This window comes from Manacus vitellinus, unplaced genomic scaffold, assembly GCF_001715985.3.
Source record: "Manacus vitellinus isolate BGI_N305 unplaced genomic scaffold, ASM171598v3 scaffold_40_pilon, whole genome shotgun sequence".
In the NCBI taxonomy this organism is placed as follows: domain Eukaryota; kingdom Metazoa; phylum Chordata; class Aves; order Passeriformes; family Pipridae; genus Manacus; species Manacus vitellinus.
This window is the reverse complement of record NW_021940541.1, coordinates 7,260,082-7,280,053: the sequence shown is the minus strand read 5'-3', so window position 1 is coordinate 7,280,053 and position 19,972 is coordinate 7,260,082. Positions and strand designations below refer to the sequence as shown.

At 40.7% G+C, this 19,972-nt stretch overlaps 1 protein-coding gene across 1 annotated transcript; it reads left to right on the top strand.

The window, feature by feature from the left end:
* Positions 1-504: 504 nt before the first annotated feature.
* Positions 505-19,695, top strand: LOC115307678 (pancreatic lipase-related protein 2-like; the record flags this gene model as incomplete). The annotated part of the gene is made up of 13 exons (XM_029961998.1): positions 505-641; positions 2,408-2,445; positions 3,206-3,360; positions 5,133-5,258; positions 6,227-6,361; positions 7,296-7,404; positions 8,592-8,711; positions 8,801-8,923; positions 12,467-12,582; positions 15,296-15,425; positions 16,795-16,906; positions 18,585-18,749; positions 19,632-19,695. Coding segments are annotated over 13 exons (1,530 nt in total), but the record flags the coding sequence as incomplete, so codon positions are not given.
* Positions 19,696-19,972: the final 277 nt, after the last annotated feature.

Below are 19,972 nucleotides of genomic sequence, written 5' to 3'. Positions count from 1 at the left end.
GAATCATAGAACATTTAAGTTGGAAAGACCCACATAACTTACAGGAACAAAGTTTCCTAGGAAAGTGTGAAATGTTGAGTGAAATGACATCATTATCAAAATGCTAAAAAATAAAATTACTGCAATTAATATAATTTAATTATGAAGATTCACAGTGATTGAGTGTGGTGACAATCTGCCCAAGGAACTATTCTCCCTTGTTTAAAAGAAAAGTCAGGTAATTCATCCAGTAGCAAAATTACAGATGAGAGATCTACAAGATGAGGAACTAAGAGGTGACAGAATGAGCAATTTAATTCTTTTATCATTTTTCATACTTCTCTTTTCTTTCTGCGTTTTCTCAGGTAACAGCTTGAACCCAGCTCAGCATCACACCCAGATAAGCAGCCCCGCTGATCCTTAAAGGCTGTGTGTTTGTTCATCACACTTCCCAGCACTTTTTACCTTGAAAAATAATTACAATGGAGGACAATAACACCCTGTTTGAAACCTGGCTTTAAATAGGTCGAGTCGCAGCGCAACTGGTCTGACCTGGTCCGTGTTATCTCAGATGAAGCACGCCTGACAGAAGGAGATCTCTTTTGGCACCAGCCAACAGTCACAGACAGAGCTGGGAACCTGCATTGTGGAGCAGTGCTGGGGTAAGGATCCTTCCACCATGTGCCCTTGAAGGGCAGGCGCAGTACTGTCCTCCTTCATTCCAGACTCCTCAAAATGCTTCTGCAAGGCTTGCCACGAGCAGTGAGAGGTGGACCCTAAGGACTTGGTCTGAGCTGTGTCACAGTAAAACAGGACACATTGGAGCCAAGAACACCTAAGGAACTGAAATAAGGTTTATCATGGTAAGGTGTGGGGTATTTGGTGAGTGGCTGCACGGGGAGGAGATGGAAGCAGGACTTGCTTGAACCTGCAATAGGTTTCACAGGGATGAACTCTTTGCTCCTAACATTGTGTTGTGGACTTCAAGGGACTGGGAGTACTGATCAGGAAAGAGATTCAGGGTTCTGCCTGTGCAAGGCTCGTTGGATGATCTGGGCACAGCATTAGAGTTTATAAGAATTATCTTCTTTGAAGATAAGTTACTAGTGGTAGTAGCGAGACTACACTTAAAAGACTTTCTCTATATCTTCTTGAAGTAAATGGTGGGTTCCATTTACTCTGGTGCTTACCTATCAGCTGTGATTAGGTAATCAGGCATATGATGGCTGATAAGCATACATGGCTGATAGCAATGATAAAAATGAGTTTCCAACACTATCCCTATAATTTAAAAATACAAATTAATTAAGGTTGTTCTTTTTTAAATACAATCATTGAATGGCAGTTCTATGAGTAACTTTTCTATTAAATCCTAGGACAAACTTTGCTCTGTAAAAATATGTTGTTGCAAATGCTCTAAGAACTTAATTTACTTGCCCATAAATTGCAGCTCTAGAGAAAAAAAACATTTCCTGTTTGTCCAGGTCAGGAAGACTATCTTTAAGGATGTTTACAGGATACCCTGCATATGCAAAATCTCCATGACAAACAGAAATAATTCCAAAGTTATTTTCTTGAAACCTTCCTATCTTTAAAGAAGTGTTGCTTCTTTTGGATCCAACTCAGTGAATGACTGAAGTACCCCTATGGCCACTGTGACTTGGTTTTGTTTGCTTGGTTTTGTTTTGTTTTTTTTTTTTAAGGAAACCCTTAGGTGAATTCCAGATTCTAATTTCAGTTATGTTTGAATTGTGCTCTTATTCACTTTAGATGTTTGCAGTGTGGATCACTACTCTTTTTCTTCTCAATGCAGCCAGAGGTGAGACACATGGTTGATAACTATATAAATAGTAAAAGTTGTTATGTGCAGCTTACACTAGAATATCTATATTGTAGAAAAAGGATGTTCTTTGGGATGGATTTCATATACTCCATCGCTAGGACCACTGAGTTATGTCATGTCTTTTGCACATTTAAGCCATTTCTTTTTAAGTCTGTAAAGGTTTCTGCAGCTTTCTAACAAAATGGGAATTTGGAAGGTATTTTTATATTTAAATTGATAATGAAATTCTTCCAGAACATTTTCCCCTACCCACCCTCAACCCACACCAGCATTCATGGTAGCTACCACCCTGGTAATTAGAGCCAGGCACTTACTCTTCACAGCACTCTGCAGAGAACAAGAAAATAGTCTTTGTCCAAAACACCTCTTTACCAATAGGAAGGAATAGTTTCAACAGGGACAGACACACGGAACAAAAAGAAACAAAAAGACTCAAAAGTCCAAAAGTTTGCGAATATCAGAGAAAAGACACCTGTGAAAATGCCTGAGTCACTTGTGGACTCCTATCCGCAGCTCCACAATTAAATCCTTTTTTTCTTAGTTGCATTTCCAGTTTATATTGTTCTACCCCTGCATTTCCTACAGATTAAGTCACGGTCTGGTGGACTATGAGCCTGTCCTAGGTAACAACAGTTTCTCATTGTTTCCAGTGTCTTTTTAATAGCAATAAAAATTATTTGGGATTTCACAACTGTTGTGCTGCAACAATGTGTAAGGATGACAATTAATTGCAACACCCACATGTCATATTTCCATCGTTACTGTATTAAAACTGCAACAGAAATTGGGAAACTGGTCTTTAAGGCACAGACCTCACTTCCTGAGGCTGTGCTTTGCTTTCAGCTTCCACTCAAATTCCACTTTATTGCTTCTACTAAAATCTTATGGTGATTAAAAAAAAAAAAGGGAGCTGTTTAATGTACGTTGTGGAGCAACCAGAGGTATCTGTTTTAATGTTTTGGGCGTCTTTTACATCTTCCTGAATTGTTGCACAAGCAGTAACAATTTAGATAATCCCTAGAGCATTATGACTGATTTCAAGGACTACTCTGTGCTGGCAGCAAAAGCTGGTTTATTCTGTGGATCAAGATTTTATTGTCTTTTTCCGAGGGCTGGTAACAATATGTTTGACCATACACATCCTGCGTTCTCCTGAGTTCATCAAGCTGAGCTCTAGGCTATGTTTGGAGCAGGAATCACTCTTGAAGTTCAAATCCTTGCTACAGAGCACAAACAAGTCCCTTAACGAAAAATGCACACAAGTGCCACCTTGATCTGAATCACCCATTTTCTGCTTCACTGGTATAAACACTCTCCAGGCAGCTTCTTGAACAGAACCTGTTACGTTCACAGAACACTAACATTTTATTTTGTGTACACCAGGAGGGGAAGTTTGCTACAAGAGGCTTGGATGCTTTACAGATAGCCCCCCTTGGGCTGGGATCCCAGGAAGACAACTGGCAGGCTTGCCCAGCTCTCCAGAAGATGTGAACACAAACTTCCTTCTTTACACTAGAGACAACATGATGAAATATCAAGTAAGAAACTGCTTTGTTTTTAAACACTGACAGTACATGCAAAAAATTATAGGGATAGTTTCTTTTCTCCTTTTCTTTCTTTTATTCTGTATTTTTGCTCATAAGTCTCCCAGGAGAAGGCTCAATTTTATTAGACACATAATAATAATAATTTTCTTCCATCTTTTTCTTTTTCCTCATTTCAGCTCTCTGATGAGAGTCATCTGAGAAATTTTGGATATATTTTATAGGCTTCTCTACAGTAAGAAAATGGCCCAAATACAGTTTCAGGTTTAGCATTCTAAAGCTAGAGGTAGGGAAGGCAGTAGAAAAGAAAAACTCAATTTTGGCTCCTGCATTTCCACAGATTAAAAACGTGTTTCAGGCCCATATACACGACTCAGGAATGTTGTTCATAGGCGTGATTACTGGGTCCTCTGAAGGGCATACAATTAGTCTCAGAGGCTCTGCTTATGTGGTTGCCAACACTGAGCCCTAAGAATAGATAGTTAAGAGCAAAGACCAGAAGAGAAAATATGTATATTCACCAGAAAAGGTCAGGAAAATAGGGTGAAAAATTAAAGGAAGGCTTAGAAAGGAAAACAGGAGGCTAAAGACAAACTGGAGAAAGTGAAATCATATGTGGAAAGAGAAGGAAATAACCAAAACCAGAATGAAATGGGTATGGACAAAGAAAACAAACAAACGTTAAAACTTTTTTTTTTTTTACTGGGACTGAGGGAAAATAGATGCTAAAAGGATAAAGAAAAAGACTTGATAAGACATAGCGTGGAGAAAGCTTGAAGAACTGAACCAGGTTATCCCTCTTGAAGACACATCAGGCGGGAAAATATAGAGACAGCAGACTCTGGAGCTCTATGGAAAAAATGGAAAAAGGTGAAGTTATCAACAACATTTGAAAACTTGTGGACTGTGACACAGTGACAGATGGAAGTAGTGTAAAGGAGTCTGTAGGACTGTTTAGGACACATCAAATGGGAATGTACTGAAAGCCACAAGCAGTGTGTCAGCCCTTTCCTCTGGAATCAGCAAGTACTGGAAAAAGCTCACAGCAGGATGCTTGAGGTGTTGGAGATGTCTGGGCTGGGCCGGGTTTAACATGATGCAGGTTTTTGGAGCTATAGACTAATCTGGTGAAAGGTAAGAAATGACCACCACAGAGTGTGAAGAGCAAGAAAAAATAAAGCAAATACATATGAAGGGAGGGAGGGCAATTTGGTGGTGTTGTTGGCTTACATTACATGAAAAAGGCTTAATAGTGTTTTTTTATAAAAATGGCAGTCATAAACAGTAAAGGTGTTTATGATTTCTCCTCAATAAACCCCAAAATACCTATAGTCTTTGACTTTGTAAACCTGGTGGGCTTTCTCATAAAATATAAATGAGCTTAACAATGAAGGTCTTATCTTCAAAGGAAAAAGAAAGAAAAATAGGTATAGTTTCAAAGTCAACCACATAATACCTGTCAGAAGATGCTGTCTTTGCATTTCTATGTTTGATAAAATCTTGTACTTAATGGCAGTGTTGTACCAGCATATCTCAAAGCATTGTGTAGGGATGCCCATATTATTAGTTCAATTAACTAGAGGAAGTGAATAATTTGTTGAAGTGATTAACTGATTCCCCCTAGAAAGTCAGTGAGGAACAAGACTCATCTCTTCAGAGTCCACAATTATGCCTTAACCATTGGGGTTTTATCAAAATGTACACTGAGATGGAGCAGTCACATCCTTTTTGTGTTGTTTGTTGCTTGTTTGGTTTCTTTGACACAGAAAATTTCAGCTACAAATCCTTCAACTATCAAAGCTTCGAATTTCCGAACACACAGGAAAACTCGCTTCATTATACACGGCCACCTTGCCGGAGCAGATCTCCCCTGGATAACAAGTATGTGCAGGGTACGTATGACTTTCGTCTGACAGTCATTTTACTTGTATTTGAAAGTCCAAATATCCACATCTTAAAAAGTGGCTTAAAACTCCCATGTAAAATTTACACCTCTGTTCTCTTGTTAATTCAGAGAAGGGGAATGAAACTTAGAATGATACCCAGTTCCACATGACCACCCCCTTGTTCCTAGCTATGAGTATAGTGCACTTCAGCCTTCTGCTGAACGCCCTTTTGCTGCATTCACCTCCACAGGGAAAGCTGTAATTAACTGATTTTTCAATTCCTTGCTAATAATAAGGGTGGAAAGAAAAGAGTGATTTTTCTCACCTCAGGAAAAAGGTCAAAATTAAGGTTTCAGTTTGATTGAGACATTTGATCTAATAAAACCAAAAGGCTTTGTTCAGCAGATTGGTTTTCTTTTACTCGGGCACATTTTAAAAATGAACTTGTTTCAGAATAAAAAAAAAAAATCAGAAAGTTCCACTGGCAGAAGTGTATAAATGAAAGATTTTGGTTAGAACTTATGAACTTTGAGGCCGAACAGTTCAAGCAGGTGCACACGAATTTGAGAATCCTTTTAGATGATCCAAACATAACAAATTTGAGGAACAGATCTTGGGCAATAAAAAAGAAGTCATACTATCCTCTTTTGGTAACTGGGGTACTGTCATTAAGAGAAGTTGGTACCCTAAATCCAACCAAGGCATCTGGAATTGAAAACAGAACTGAAGAAAGATTCTGTGTCCTTATACAGTGCTCAGATCACTGGCTCCACTCTGCCTCCTTGTGTTGATTTTCAGCATCAGTAGGAATTAATATACTAAAGGTGTCTTCATCAGTTGCATAAACAAAACTTGGTTTTTTCTATAGTTAAACAAAATATACTTGTTTATGTTATATATATCCTTAAGGACCTGCTACAATTGCAATTAATACCGTTTTTCTTCTTGTCTCCCCTTCTCTTGTTTCCCACCAGTTCATGTTTCACACTGAAGATGTGAATTGCATTTTGACCGACTGGAGAGGCGGCTCCAGTGGTTTGTACACTGACGCGGTGAACAACGTCCGCATTGTGGGGGCTGAGCTGGAGTATCTGGTGAACTTTCTCGAGGTAGAAGTATCTATGGAATGTGAAAACTATAGTCTGTATGGTAAAGCTCATGTTCAGAGTGGCACCTTTAGGTTTGTGTCAATAGAGCCAGGAAACACAGAGGTAGTTGGTAACATAGCTGAAAGTGTCATTAAAAGGCTCTAATCTCGCACAAATGGAAATACCTGCTTTAGCACCAGACCACAGATAAGCATGTCCCTGGAGGCTTACAGGCCATAGTTGCTGAAAGTTTGTACTGGATGAACTTTTTACTGGATAAGAGATCAGATTGGAGACTGTCTAACAAAACCGGTAGGTCAAGAGTGGTAATTGAGGACCAATATGATTAAATATCCCTCTACGGGTCACACATACTGCCTCCTGCAGGAACTGAATTGCAGCAGAGAGAACTGACTCTCCTGCAGCTTCAAACATCAGGCTTCCCCTGTTGAAGCTCAGCTGAGCCTGGCACACCAGCAGCATTCCAGGCATGGTCCTCCCCATCCTTAAGGACCTGCGTGGTGGAGCATATCCATGACAGGATGGACACTAGATTCACACAGATGGTATGTCCTGACAAAGGCAGAGCTCCTTTACCACAGACTCCTATCCTGAACAGACAGACATTTTCAGGGGTGAGGCAATGGAGTCATTCATCTTTTGGAAAAGCAATCAGTGCAAATGTAGGGACTTATGTGCAGAAATTCCATCATCCTTCATTTCTATCATAAGGGCCAGTTCCTTACAGAGGTGTGGTATGAGAGAGGTGGGGTGAGTGGGGAATTGCTTCTCTTTAAGTAGAGATCCCATTGCCCATAACTATAACTTTCCACATAATACACCTGCCTCCATCACCCACTGCTCTATCCATGTCCTGGCACTGCATGGGGCCATGCTGCAGTTTAACAGACTTGTATTCCCACACTGCTTTTTAAGTTTCCATACATCTTCACAGAAGGACTATGGCTACTCTCCTGCCAATATCCATTTCATCGGCCACAGTCTTGGAGCACACGTTGCTGGGGAGGCAGGGAGAAGGAAACCTGGCATTGGAAGAATTACAGGTACTGAAGTGATTCTTGATGATGGAACTTTATATTTTCATGAAACTGAAGAATTGCTGCTCATTTATAACACACAATACAGACTGCAGTGCGCTGATTTGTCATAAACAACAGTGACCAGCCAACAGGACGTCACACAGGTCATAGGATAAGCCATTCCTGTGGAACACCAGCATTTCACATATCAACATTTAAAGCTCTGAGGAAGGCTCAACCGCAACAGACCAAAAAGGCATAACTGCCCTGACTGGAGCTAAGTAGAGGTCACTTTTCACAGGTCACAGGGAAAAAAGACTTTCAATAAGCCCCAGGGAGCACTTGGTTACGATTTGTAATGATATAAAGAATAGGAAGAGAATGCTGTATTATATGTGGAATAACAGACCTGTAAAACACTAGCAACTCGTTGTCATACTTGGTTTTAAAAACCCACTCTAACATGACTTTTCAGCAGTTCAGAAGTTTGAAAATCTGAAATGAAAAATTAAACCCCCTAGATAAGATGGTATTAAACCCCAGCAGGATAAGATGGTAAATAGCCTTGGACATCACCCTGATAATGAAGAAAGCTGTTAGTCACACAGCCACACACAAAGAGACACAGTATCCCGACACACTCACACATCGCTTTTTTTAAAGACTCACCATTTTCTGCTTTCCTTCTCCTCCAGTCAGTTCTTTTCTCTGCACAGACATTGGTTTGTCTGAGCCATGTACACAATAAGCAGTTCACATAAGCAGTTCAGGGAAACTGGGATCAGAGATGTATTTTCTTTATCTCCGAGGGAACCTCACTGACACTGAAGGGGTACCATTTTCAACTAAGACCTTTTGGATTTGTGGCCAAAAAAATTTTCTTAAACAAATCTACATGCTCAGAGTAACATATCAAGATTTCATGTTTTTGCTAACATCCAAAAAAACCCCAAACCAAAACCCAACAAACCTCTTCTTATAACATTTTCCCTTAAAAGTAAGCCAAGCAGCCATCAGCATTTTACAGTGCTGCAATGTCTCCAATCCCCTTTCTATTAAAACCTTACTGTTTTGCTGGCTGTGAACCACAAAATGGGTTTTTACATGTGGAGTAAAGGCAGAAATGTAATGACATATAGTATACACACCCTGTATGTGATGATATACATATAGTAGTATTTACTCAATCAGATGTATCTCCATTCGTTTAGGTTTGGATCCAGCTGGGCCTCTTTTCCAATATACTCCCACAATGGTTAGGCTGGATCCTTCAGATGCAAAATTTGTTGATATAATTCATACTCATGCTGGTCATCTTTTCTTTGACTTTGGTAAGTTTTCACCCAAAGGCTGACATGGGCACATGGGTTGGCCACAGTGTACCTGAGAGTGATTGGCCTGGACTCATTGTGCGTTTCAGCTCCAGGGATTCTTCAGACTTGTGGCCACCTGGATTTTTACCCAAATGGTGGGAAGAAGATGCCAGGATGCCACCAGTTTCATGTACCTCCTGCAACTCGGAATGTCAATGACCTTATGAGAGGTAAATGTATTTTAAAGAAGTAATACCTCATTGTAAGCTACAGTTAGAAATAAAGACTAGGATAAGGTAAAGCCTTTTGAATGTATATGTTATTTATGTAGCTCGGATTTGGGGGAGGGAGACAATACTCAAAAATGGAACATTTAAAGCTGCCTCTGAAATACCGTCAAATTTTCTTTTATACTAACCAATGCAAATTCCAGATGGAAACTTCAGTTAAAGCATAAAAATTGTTCATCACAAGCTTTATAAGAGCCTGCCACTGTGCTGACAGATTGATCTCAGTGGGAATTCCACACATGAAGGACTGGTAAAATTTCATTTAAGGCTAATCCAAAAATTAGTATTTTAAAATCTGAGCTTCCCTTCTCCCTTGAAAGACATCACTCCCACTATTACTGGGACTCACCATGCCATTAAGCTTTAGTATCTTCAAAGGAAACAGCTCAAGGTTAGAAATATAAAAGATAATAAAATGACTGTTCCATTAGTAATTCATGTTCTTCAAAGAAAGCTGGGCAGTTAATCAGAATTACCCTGGGATCCAGTACAATAGATCCACAAAATCCTGTCTTCTGATCCTAACCTACAGAAATGAGAACATCTGTTATTCACAGCTGAATGTTTTGAAATCCCTATCATTAGTTAAATAATGCTTTCAAAAATACTCTGTCTCAGAACTGGTCGAGAACTGAGTAACAAAGAGAACTGAAAGCTGGCTGGGCACAGTCATTTGGAACCAAAACACTTTCCAATTGGACTGCATAAAAATGTCTGAATTTTCAGCACAAATAAATATTTTCAAGAGACATTTCACACAGACTGTTTGCAATGTCTTGTCATGAAGGAGAAACAGCTCTACTGAACATGAGCAGATGGAATTTGTTGTTCATGCAGATCATAAAAATAGAGACAGCCTTAACTCGTGCCTCTTGGTTAAACCTTGCATTGTGCATCTCTGTTCTGTTTGGTAATATTTACATTTATGTAGTGCTTTTATGTATGAAGTGCTTTAGAAATAATATTTAGTAATTTTTTTTCTACAGTTTTGTCATAGTTTGAGATAGCCCCAAAATCCAATTCCCTAGCTCCATTCCCCCTCCCACATCTCAACCTAATGTGAGATGGGTTTTTCCAGACAAAACACACCAGACTCAAAGTGGGGGAAAGGGAATATGTTACAATGACTGTACAAATAAATACCATATCACATTATACACACGATCACAACTATCTCTACCATGACATATGTATTTACACTGATCAGATCTCTTCTCCCCTCCAAATAAAAGTCTAGGAGGGAAAGAAGGACAGATCCCTTCCAGTCCTTAAGCAGCAGCATCTTCTAAGGCAGCAGTCTGTCTGTCTTCTCCACATGCAGCAGCTGATAGCTGGCTTTCTGCCAGCACTCACGAGGGAGGTATCCAACCTCTCTCGGCCCCATCGCCTCCAACCGAGGGGTCTTCCGTGGGCTTCGTAACCCCAGACAAGGTCGTATCACCACGTCATATCACGAAGACACAGGGGGGTCTTCGTGATGGTCTGGTATCTCCAGGAGACTCAGCTCCTTGCAGGGCCTCTGTGCCCTGTCTCTCAGGCTGCCACCTTGGCAGCAGTGTGAGGGGGGAAGCCAAGGTCAACTCCCCCCGCATTCCATCTGGCCGTCCCGGTCCAGCTCTGGGACGTCTTTTGAGCTTCTCAGCTCCTCTCTCTCTCCGGTGCTGCATGTCTAAAACTCTTCTCCTTAATAGGAGTCCATCTCCCTCTTTTTTCAGAGGGATCTCAAAGGAGTTTTGGGGGGGGTCTATTATCAGTCTTACCCCCAGAACTCTGTCTCTCAGCTGCTGGCTCTCTCTCTCTCTCTCTCTCCCTTTCCAAGAGTCTTCTCTGCGGTGTTGCATGTTGTTTCTGCTGCTCCTCCAGTTCAGGTTCTTATCTGTCCTGGCTCTCTGCCACCGTTTCTCTGGTCAGTGCCGGCTGCTACTCTGCGCCCATGGAGAAAACATCTCCCGGCATACTACAGGCACTTAGTCCAGTCTAGCACTGTTCCAAGTCTTTGCAGTCCCCCCAGCCAGGGCTGGGAGGCCCCAGAGGCCCCAAGGGGCTCAGAGCCCCTTCCTCGTGGCTCTACAACATGGCCACCTCTCTACAACAACCAAACTACCACTCATCTCTTCCGGTGAGATTGTGGGATGTTGACATTTTTGCAGGAGCGCCCATTGGGCAGAATTTCAAAACTTCCAGGGGTTTCCACCCTTTGGGGTCTACCACTTCTCTTAGCCTCTGGAGGAAAACAAGGTTCAAACCACGACAAGTTTTTAATGCAGTAGGGAGAGTATAGCTGTTAAGTGAAGTTGGCGCTAACACAAATTAAGCCAACTGTAAGAGCTGAGGGTTTTAAAGTACAAACCCTTCCGAATTAAAGAAGGAGCTATAAAGAAAAGATATTCAGGAAGCCTTGACAGTGCAGATTATTATCAAGAAAAACATACAAGTACTTTTCAGAAGGGGTTTGGTGTGGTTTTTTTCTTTCCTTATGCAAAGAACAATGTGTCAATTGGTCAACACCAACTGGTATATCTTTAAGATGCACAAATATTGATAGTAGGGGTAGTTCTGATTTCACTGTAAACTGTGCCAGCTTGCAATTACTTCAGTGCCTCCAAGACTTCTCCTGTGACTAGGTGAGCCCCCACCATACGCTGAAGCAGAACAGTGCATATTTTTATACAACCAACCTAACTTCAGTATATTGTATTTTGATGAAGGAGAGACTTCAGCGTCAATGAATGCAACACTTTTTACAAGGGATCTGTAAATACAACCCAAACAGCATTTTCTCCTTTTCTTACTGGCTGCTTATAAATTTCACTCCGATGGGAAAATGTACTTGTTTTAAATAGTTCTGACAAAATTGAGAACACACTGCCATACATTTGGCTTTTCAGAGAATTTAACAGAATCTCTATTAAATGGCTACAGATTTTCTAGAGGTTAAAAACACTGAAAACCACTAAATTTAAAATAATTACTACAATTACCTTTAATTCTAGAAATTAGTGGAAACTGTGGTTTTACAAAATACCACATTGTGATAACTAAGCATATGAAAACTACTTCATAGTAACTACTGTTTGCCTTACAAAACCTAAGCTATGAATTCTTTCAGTCTTTGAAATATCAAAAGGAAATTCTCCTAAATCCTCCTTGTTTCTCATGCTAAAGTAAAAGCAGCTGAGTCCCCATACAGGACGGGAGGCTGCACGAGGTCCACCTTGGTGCATGTCCACCTCTGGTAGAACCTACTTCTTCCCCATCAAAAAAATATATATGTAGGCATAAATACACTTTTTTACTCCAAAACCAAATAATTCACCCTTTGAAGGTCTTTTAATTATCCCTTTTTTTTTTCCCCCTGAGATTTCACTCTTTGTGCAAATGCTTTTGAGAAAAAGAGACCAACAAACGTTGCTTTGGCATGGACTTTATGTCAGTGAATAGCTTCAATTGTTTTTCACCTGTTGTTTGGGTTTTTCTCCTCAGCATATAGAGCTATTGGATGTGGGCATAAAAGAAGTCTCCGGTATTATGCTGAGAGTATTATCACTCCAAGTGGATTTGTTGGGTATCAGTGTGAAACATACCGAGATTTTGTATTGGTAAGTATTGGGTTTATATTTATCTGAGGAATTATAGTCCTGCCTTTCTTCTCTTAATAATTTCTGGGACAACTTCTACATTCAGAATCATGGGACTGTGCAGAACCACTGACCACCTTCATCCAGACCACACTCAAAACCAGGCAAATTTAAAAGCAGCAAACTTTAAAAAAAAAATCTATAATAAAAAAGGACATAAAATATAAACATCTAAAACCATTACAAAGGGAGAGATGAAGAGGTAAGAGGATAATGGGAAAAAGTGGCTGGGCTCACCTTTTGGGTAGGTCAGCAGCAAGGGCCCCTCTGGCTCAAGGAAGTCCATCTAAACCTGATGGAGCCCATCATGAAAAGGACAGCCCCTAGATTTCAGAAAAGCTTCACTGTCTAAAAAATAAACATCCCCAATTTGTAGGGCAGGGGGGATATTTATCCAGCCCAGCATCGCTTACACAGCTCTCAGGCAGTGCAGAAACAGGGCAGCATGATGTCCTGGTGGTTCATATCTAATGGAATTGGGCTTTATTGAACCACTTCTGGCAATGCAACTGAGGACTGGCCAAGGAGGAGGACACGTCTGATTTTTTTCCATCTACTCCCACAGGATTTACTACAATAAGGCAAAAAATGTTGTTACTGTTTGTATCAATGCTGCCACGTAACTTGAGAGTTTGATATAATTCAGGACTTGAAAACCTCAACCCTGTGCAATTTAGTAATGTAAGGGAAATGGGTTTTTTTAATTTCATGATAGATAAGTGGTGATGATGATCATTTAGCTTTTTAGCCATCAAATGCACAAATAGCCAAATATCCACAAATATCAGTTCCAAACAGAACCTCCCATATATCAAAACTGAACTATGTAAATATAAAAATGCTGTTTTTCCCAACTACAATAATCTGCTTTCATGCTCATCTTTTTTCTCTCTTCTTCCTTTTTTTTTTAATGGATGTCAAGCTCCTGATCTGATTGTCTGATCTATGTAATAGATTAATTTCATCGAGGCTCTGCATGGGAATAAAGGCTGTAGAGCAGACAGAACAAATTCCAAAGTGAGAGTCTAAGTTCAGTATTTCTAAACTTAAATGTTTTTACTGTAAGAGTGAGATATCCAGCCAGACCTCCTTTGAAATATGGTGTCACGGTTTGAGATAGCCCCAAAATTCAATTCCCTAGCTCTATTCCCCCTCCCACATCTCAACCTAATGTGAGATGGGTTTTTCCATTTTCACATTATACACACGATGACAAACTATCTCTACCATGACATATGTATTTACACTGATCAGATCTCTTCTCCCCTCCAAATAAAAGTCCAGGAGGGAAAGAAGGACAGATCCCTTCCAGTCCTTAAGCAGCAGCATCTTCTGAGGCAGCAGTCTGTCTGTCTTCTCCACATGCAGCAGCTGATAGCTGGCTTTCTGCCAGCATCCACGAGGGAGGTATCCAACCTCTCTCGGCCCCATCGCCTCCAACCGAGGGGTCTTCCGTGGGCTTCGTAACCCCAGACAAGGTCGTATCACCACGTCATATCACGAAGACACAGGGGGGTCTTCGTGACGGTCTGGTATCTCCAGGAGACTCAGCTCCTTGCAGGGCCTCTGTGCCCTGCCTTCAGGCTGCCACCGTGGCAGCAGTGCGAGGGGGGGGAGCCAAGGTCAACTCCCCCCGCATTCCATCTGGCCGTCCCGGTCCAGCTCCGGGACATCTTTTGAGCTTCTCAGCTCCTCTCTCTCTCTGGTGCTGCATGTCTAAAACTCTTCTCCTTAATAGGAGTCCATCTCCCTCTTTTCTCAGAGGGATCTCAAAGGAGTTTTGGGGGGCTGGTACAGTCTTACCCCCAGAACTCTGTCTCTCAGGCTGCTGGCTCTCTTTCTCCCAGCTCTGTCTTCCAGGAGTCTTCTCTGTGGTGCTGCATGTTTCTGTTGCTTCTTGGTCTTATCTCTGGCTCTCTGCCACCGTTTCTCTGGTCAGTGCCTGCTGCTGCTCTGCGCCCATGGAGAAAACATCTCCCGGCATAACTACAGGCACTTAGTCCAGTCTAGCACTGTTTCAAGTCTTTGCAGTCCCCCCCAGCCAGGGCTGGGGGGCCCAGAGGCCCCAAGGGGCTCAGAGCCCCTACCTCGTGGCTCTACAACATGGCCACCTCTCCTACAACAACCAAACTACAACTCATCTCTTCCGGTGAGCTTGTGGGATGTTGACATTTTTGCAGGAGCGCCAATTGGGCAGAACTTCAAAACTTCCAGGGGTTTCCACCCCTTGGGGTCTACCACTTTCCTTAGCCTCTGGGGGAAAGCAAGATCCAAACCACTACATATGGTTACCCATCCTATCTATCACTAGCAGAAAACCTTTCAATGGACCCTGTAAAAGATGAATATATTACCCGTATTTTACAGATCAGGTAGTAAGGCACAACATGCATTAAGGTATTTACTTATGGTCTCTGCAGAACCACGAGGAATTACGCCAGATTTTCAACCTGTTTCTCTCTGATTTCCAACCAGATAAAATAACCTGACTGACCATTTCAACTCCTTTTTCCACCACACAGATAAATACTGAAGATATGATCTCAATTGAGAAGCAAGTACCTTTTCGAAAAAAAGGCTGGGAAAAAGCTGAAATATGCTAATTTCTTAAGCTTTAAGAAGTGAGATTAAAACAGAAAATGTCTGGTAATGCACAGTGTTATTTTCCCCCCAGGGAGACTGTTTCCCATGTCCAAAGGAAGGATGCCCACTGATGGGTCATTATGCTGAGAAGTTTTTACATAAAACTGAAAAAGAACAGCAAAAAGTTTATTTAAACACAGGGGCTTCCTCTCCTTATGCTCGTAAGTGCTCATTTTGGGTGGTGTATTCTAAAGTGGCAATTAATTATGTGTGAAAAAGGGCCTTACACATCTGCAGAGAGCTGCTGGAGTTAATGAGTGGCACTCATTAACTAACACATCTAGAATTTCAGGAGTGTTAGGAACATGCAGTACCATCATTATTTGGGAAAGCTGAGATAATTGTGGAAATATATCAATGATGCTCACCTTTCAGTTAAACTTGGTTATTACATCATAGCTTAAAAATTCTGTACAGCTGAAGGTGGGAGGAATGTTATGCTGGAAGTGCATAATTTCAAATAGGAAACTGTTACAATTTTTTTATTGACAAAAATTTATTAAAATTGGAGCATTTCAGAATAGTTTCATAAAGCTCATCAGGTCAAAATGGCAGGGAGTAATAAGAAGTACAGGTTTAATTGGGATTAATGTAGAAGCAGACACAGAACTGGGAAATAAGAAAATTAATAAATAAATTGTAATTCATCGCAGGTGATCAACTTCGAGGCCAACGAATGACAGAGAGCCTTTGAGGTTTTTATTCACTAGACACTAAAATATGAAAGCAAAAGTAAGAATAAACAAAATCTTATATTACACCTTCATAAGAGCAAAAAGTAAAAAAGTTATAGAGAAGCATGCTATTTCTCCAGTCTGAATGAATACAGTGATTTCAACATTTGCAAGCTGTTGAGTTTATAGTAATTATAGCCTGAAAGACAAATATAACCTTATGAATTGGGGGAAGAGATTCTTCTTTGAATAGCCTGAATTAAAGCCAGTACAAAAACTTCCCAACCCTAGTTGCTTGAAATCAATATAAGCTGTTGCATCCAAGGCCCTTCTTCTGCCTTAGACAGGCACAAGTGATGATATGATCTGAAAGCTTTTGGGCTGTGACAGATACAAGAAAACCCCTAAACACTCTGTCTATATCAGAATCATCCTGGGAAAACAGAAGGTTTTGTTTAATATATCTTTACCACAGCAGTCCAGTGGGCCTCACCGCACAGCTGAGAGTTTACATGCTACCCGTGCAACCGCTCATAAATGTAAGAAATCACAAAATTAACAGTGAGGCCAAGTGGAAGAGCAAAGTACAGTATTGACCATGACAGATTAAATACTCAGCAGATTCAGGAGGATGGCAAAGACTGGAGCAGTGATTTTAGACCACTTTCAAGAAATTAAAACTACCAGAATCGCACAGAACATTTTCCTTAAAAAAAAAAAAATCACGTTTTTTTGCTTATAAGCACATTTGTGCAATCCTTTCCTTTCCCCGAAAGACATTGAAACACACAAGAAATTTTGCCATTAAGAAAGAAATCTCCTTACAATCGTGATTGATTTGATTTTGCTTTCAAAGGCTGGAGAAAAGAGATACACGTCAAAGTATGTGCAACAGAAGTCACAAAGGGGAATATAGATGTCGCCTTGACTGGAACTAATGGGATCAGGAAAAAATATACAATTGACAAGTGAGTTTAATATGACTGTTGAAAAAATGGCTCTATCTTTGTTGTCATATTGAATATATACACAGCTATTTTTACATGCTTCATCTTGTTCTATTATGGTCTGTGATGTACACTAGTAATAAAAGTAGCTGGTAAGTGGTTGAAGTTCCCTGTGCTACAGATTGTGGTAAAAATCTGTCTGCGGGTCTCTCTTGCTCTGTATTTTCTTTTGTTTTCTGGAGTTGATGGTTAGCATGGCAAATTGGGCAAGAGCAAAAAGCTCTGTGGCTACTGCTGGACTCAAACATGATTTAGCGTTCTCTGAGAGGACAAAGAGCTGCGTGATGTACAGTCATTTAATTACCCGCTCCTCTGGGGAGTATTTGAGTAAGAAAATTGCAGCTTTCTTATGAACCGTGCTGAAATACGGATTCCTGTCTACTCCCCCTGGATTTTTCTAGTAAATGTGAATTTAAACCTCAATAAAAAGACCCTGGGCAAGAACACAGCTTCAAATTGTAAAACCAACCTCCTCTGTGTTTGAAAACAGCACCATTACTGATCTGTACCAGGAGTACTTTTGGTTATAAATACACAACTGCAGCAATACACGTACAAGTAATTTCTAGGTTAATGTAATGTGTGCTCTGTTACAGTGAACAGTGATGCCACAGAAGGCACAAATTTAAACTGTGATTTTCAATTTTCTTCATGGTTGAGAGCAACCAGAAACACTGACAGAACATTTTGACTTGGATTTATGTGAAGATAGATCTTATTTTCCAAAAATAACTTACGGAATAAACCATGGCAATAACTGACAAAGAATGTGCTGAATAATGTAGTGTTTTCATCCTGAAAGGCACAGGAATTTAAGCAGCTGTGTAATTTGCATATGTATATAAATCCCTCTGAGTAGCTATCTCCTCCTTGGGTACTAACAAGACTATATATCAGGTTGACAGACTAAACCTGTCTTGGGATCCACGATCACCTCCTTATGTAAGCAGGAATGTTGTTTCCTGTGCTTTCTTAAGTAAGATTAATATTGAGACTTTGTGTCCTTCACCAATCTGCCTAGCTGGTATCTTCACCACAGACTTATGTCAAAGGGGGGAAAAAATGACATTTAGTCCTCAGAACTTCCTCCAGTTATTCAGGATAAATAATTCTGGGAGAGATGAGGTAGACTCAGCACCGCCACAATAGCTTCAGGGAAGCCAAATAATTGCAGTACTGATGTGGAGGAAGAAATCAACCAAAATGCCAATGTCAAGGATACATTCTTTTCTAATTCTTACAAAAAGGATTGAGTGAAAAGTGCATAATATATATATATATGCTACATGGCTTGAATGACTAGTTAGCAGAGAGTCGGCATTTGTTGTTTCTGGACCTGAGACATGATCTGCTACTGCTAGAGCTGGAAGCCTCAGATCTGTGTGATCTGGTTTTGCATCAAGAGTCCTGTATGTTCCCCAAGGAATATATACTCTAAGAACGTGCCTTAAGCTAAAATTTTGCCTGACTTCTCTGATTTGTAACTCTCTAAAAAAAAATAATAAAATTATAACACTGGTATTCAAAGCTCAACTCAAGCATCCCACAGCTCATCTTCCTTTCTGCCTGTACTGTGGTGGTTTTTCCCCCTCATTTTTATAGAACACCAAGCATCACTTCTGTGCTTTTCTTTTGGCAGGGGAACTTTCAAACCAGGCAACACATACTTGAACTATATTGATACAGAAATTTCTGGGAACATTTCAAAAGTTGAGTTTCTCTGGAAAAAGCATCTGGGTCATGTAGACAGGGGCTGCATGGGAGCTGAAGAAGTCACAATAATATCTGGGGAAAATGGAAATAGGTAAGTCACAATCTAATGATCTGTGGGTGAGAAGGGATAGAGGTGGGGAGGGAAGAGAACAACAACCAACCAGCCAAGAGAAAAAAAGAAAAGGGAAAAAAAATACAAAGGAAAAAAATACACAAAACACCTTTGCATGGTATTGTGTTCCTTAAAGCAAGTGGGTAAATAAGAGCCTAATTTCATGGCAGTACCTGGGTCTTTCATGGACTGCAGTTATTTCCACAGCTCAGCACTGCAGTGAGACCTTTCCAAAAATCAGAGATATCAAATCTGAAATTCAGAGGGGGGCTGTAGCCCTGCACTGGTAAGAAATGTAGGAGTTTTTCTCCTAAATTACAGTTTCATGTGCCTACATCCAGCACATCAGAAACACCTCTGCAGAGTACAACACCCTTACTTGCCTGGGCAGGGTGCCCTCGGCTGACTCCAGCCTCAGCCCATGGACCTGGCACCCACTGGCATCTGCAGGACATCAGACACACTTTTGTAGCACAGAGCACACCTCTTGGTTAGTTTTAACCAAAATTAATCCAGCTGAGGCATCCACACTACTCTGTCATGTAAACCCAAGTGTGGTAAGTGGGGGAAATGGAGTGAGCAATTCCCTTCAGAAACATGCTCCTGTCCCAAATTAAAATGCTAATGGAGTGTGGGCAAAAAGGCAAACACATCCTAAAATTTAATAATTAGTCACTAACTAGTCATTTTTTAAAAAAAAATATTTTCATAACACACACTTTATGTTCTCAGTCTACTGGAACTCGTGCTTTTTGACCTGCCGTGAAGGGAAGAGGATTTCTACTGATTTTGTTAGGCTGCTGCTAAGAAAATGGCCCACGTACTGAAAAATATTTCCTTAAACTCTTTCCCCCTTGGCAGGTCTGTGTTCTGTGGGTGTGGGACTGTGCAGCCGAGCATGTGGCAAGCCCTGGCACTCTGCTGAGGCTCAGCCAGGAATGCCATGCTTGTCCACTGTGGCAACACTCACCATCTGGAAGAGGACACTGCAGTCAGCAGCAACAGATTACAAAGCTCCCTCAATAGATTCTGGAAAGTTTGCCCAGCCCACTACATGAGCTCTATTTCCAAGTTAATGTTGTCAGCTTTTCTCCATACAGAGGAGTTCCACTTCTTTGATTTATAATTACAATGACAGCTAACATGTGTTTTAGTAGTAACACACATGCAGTGTGGTTATACTTTGCAGTGAAAGGGAAAAA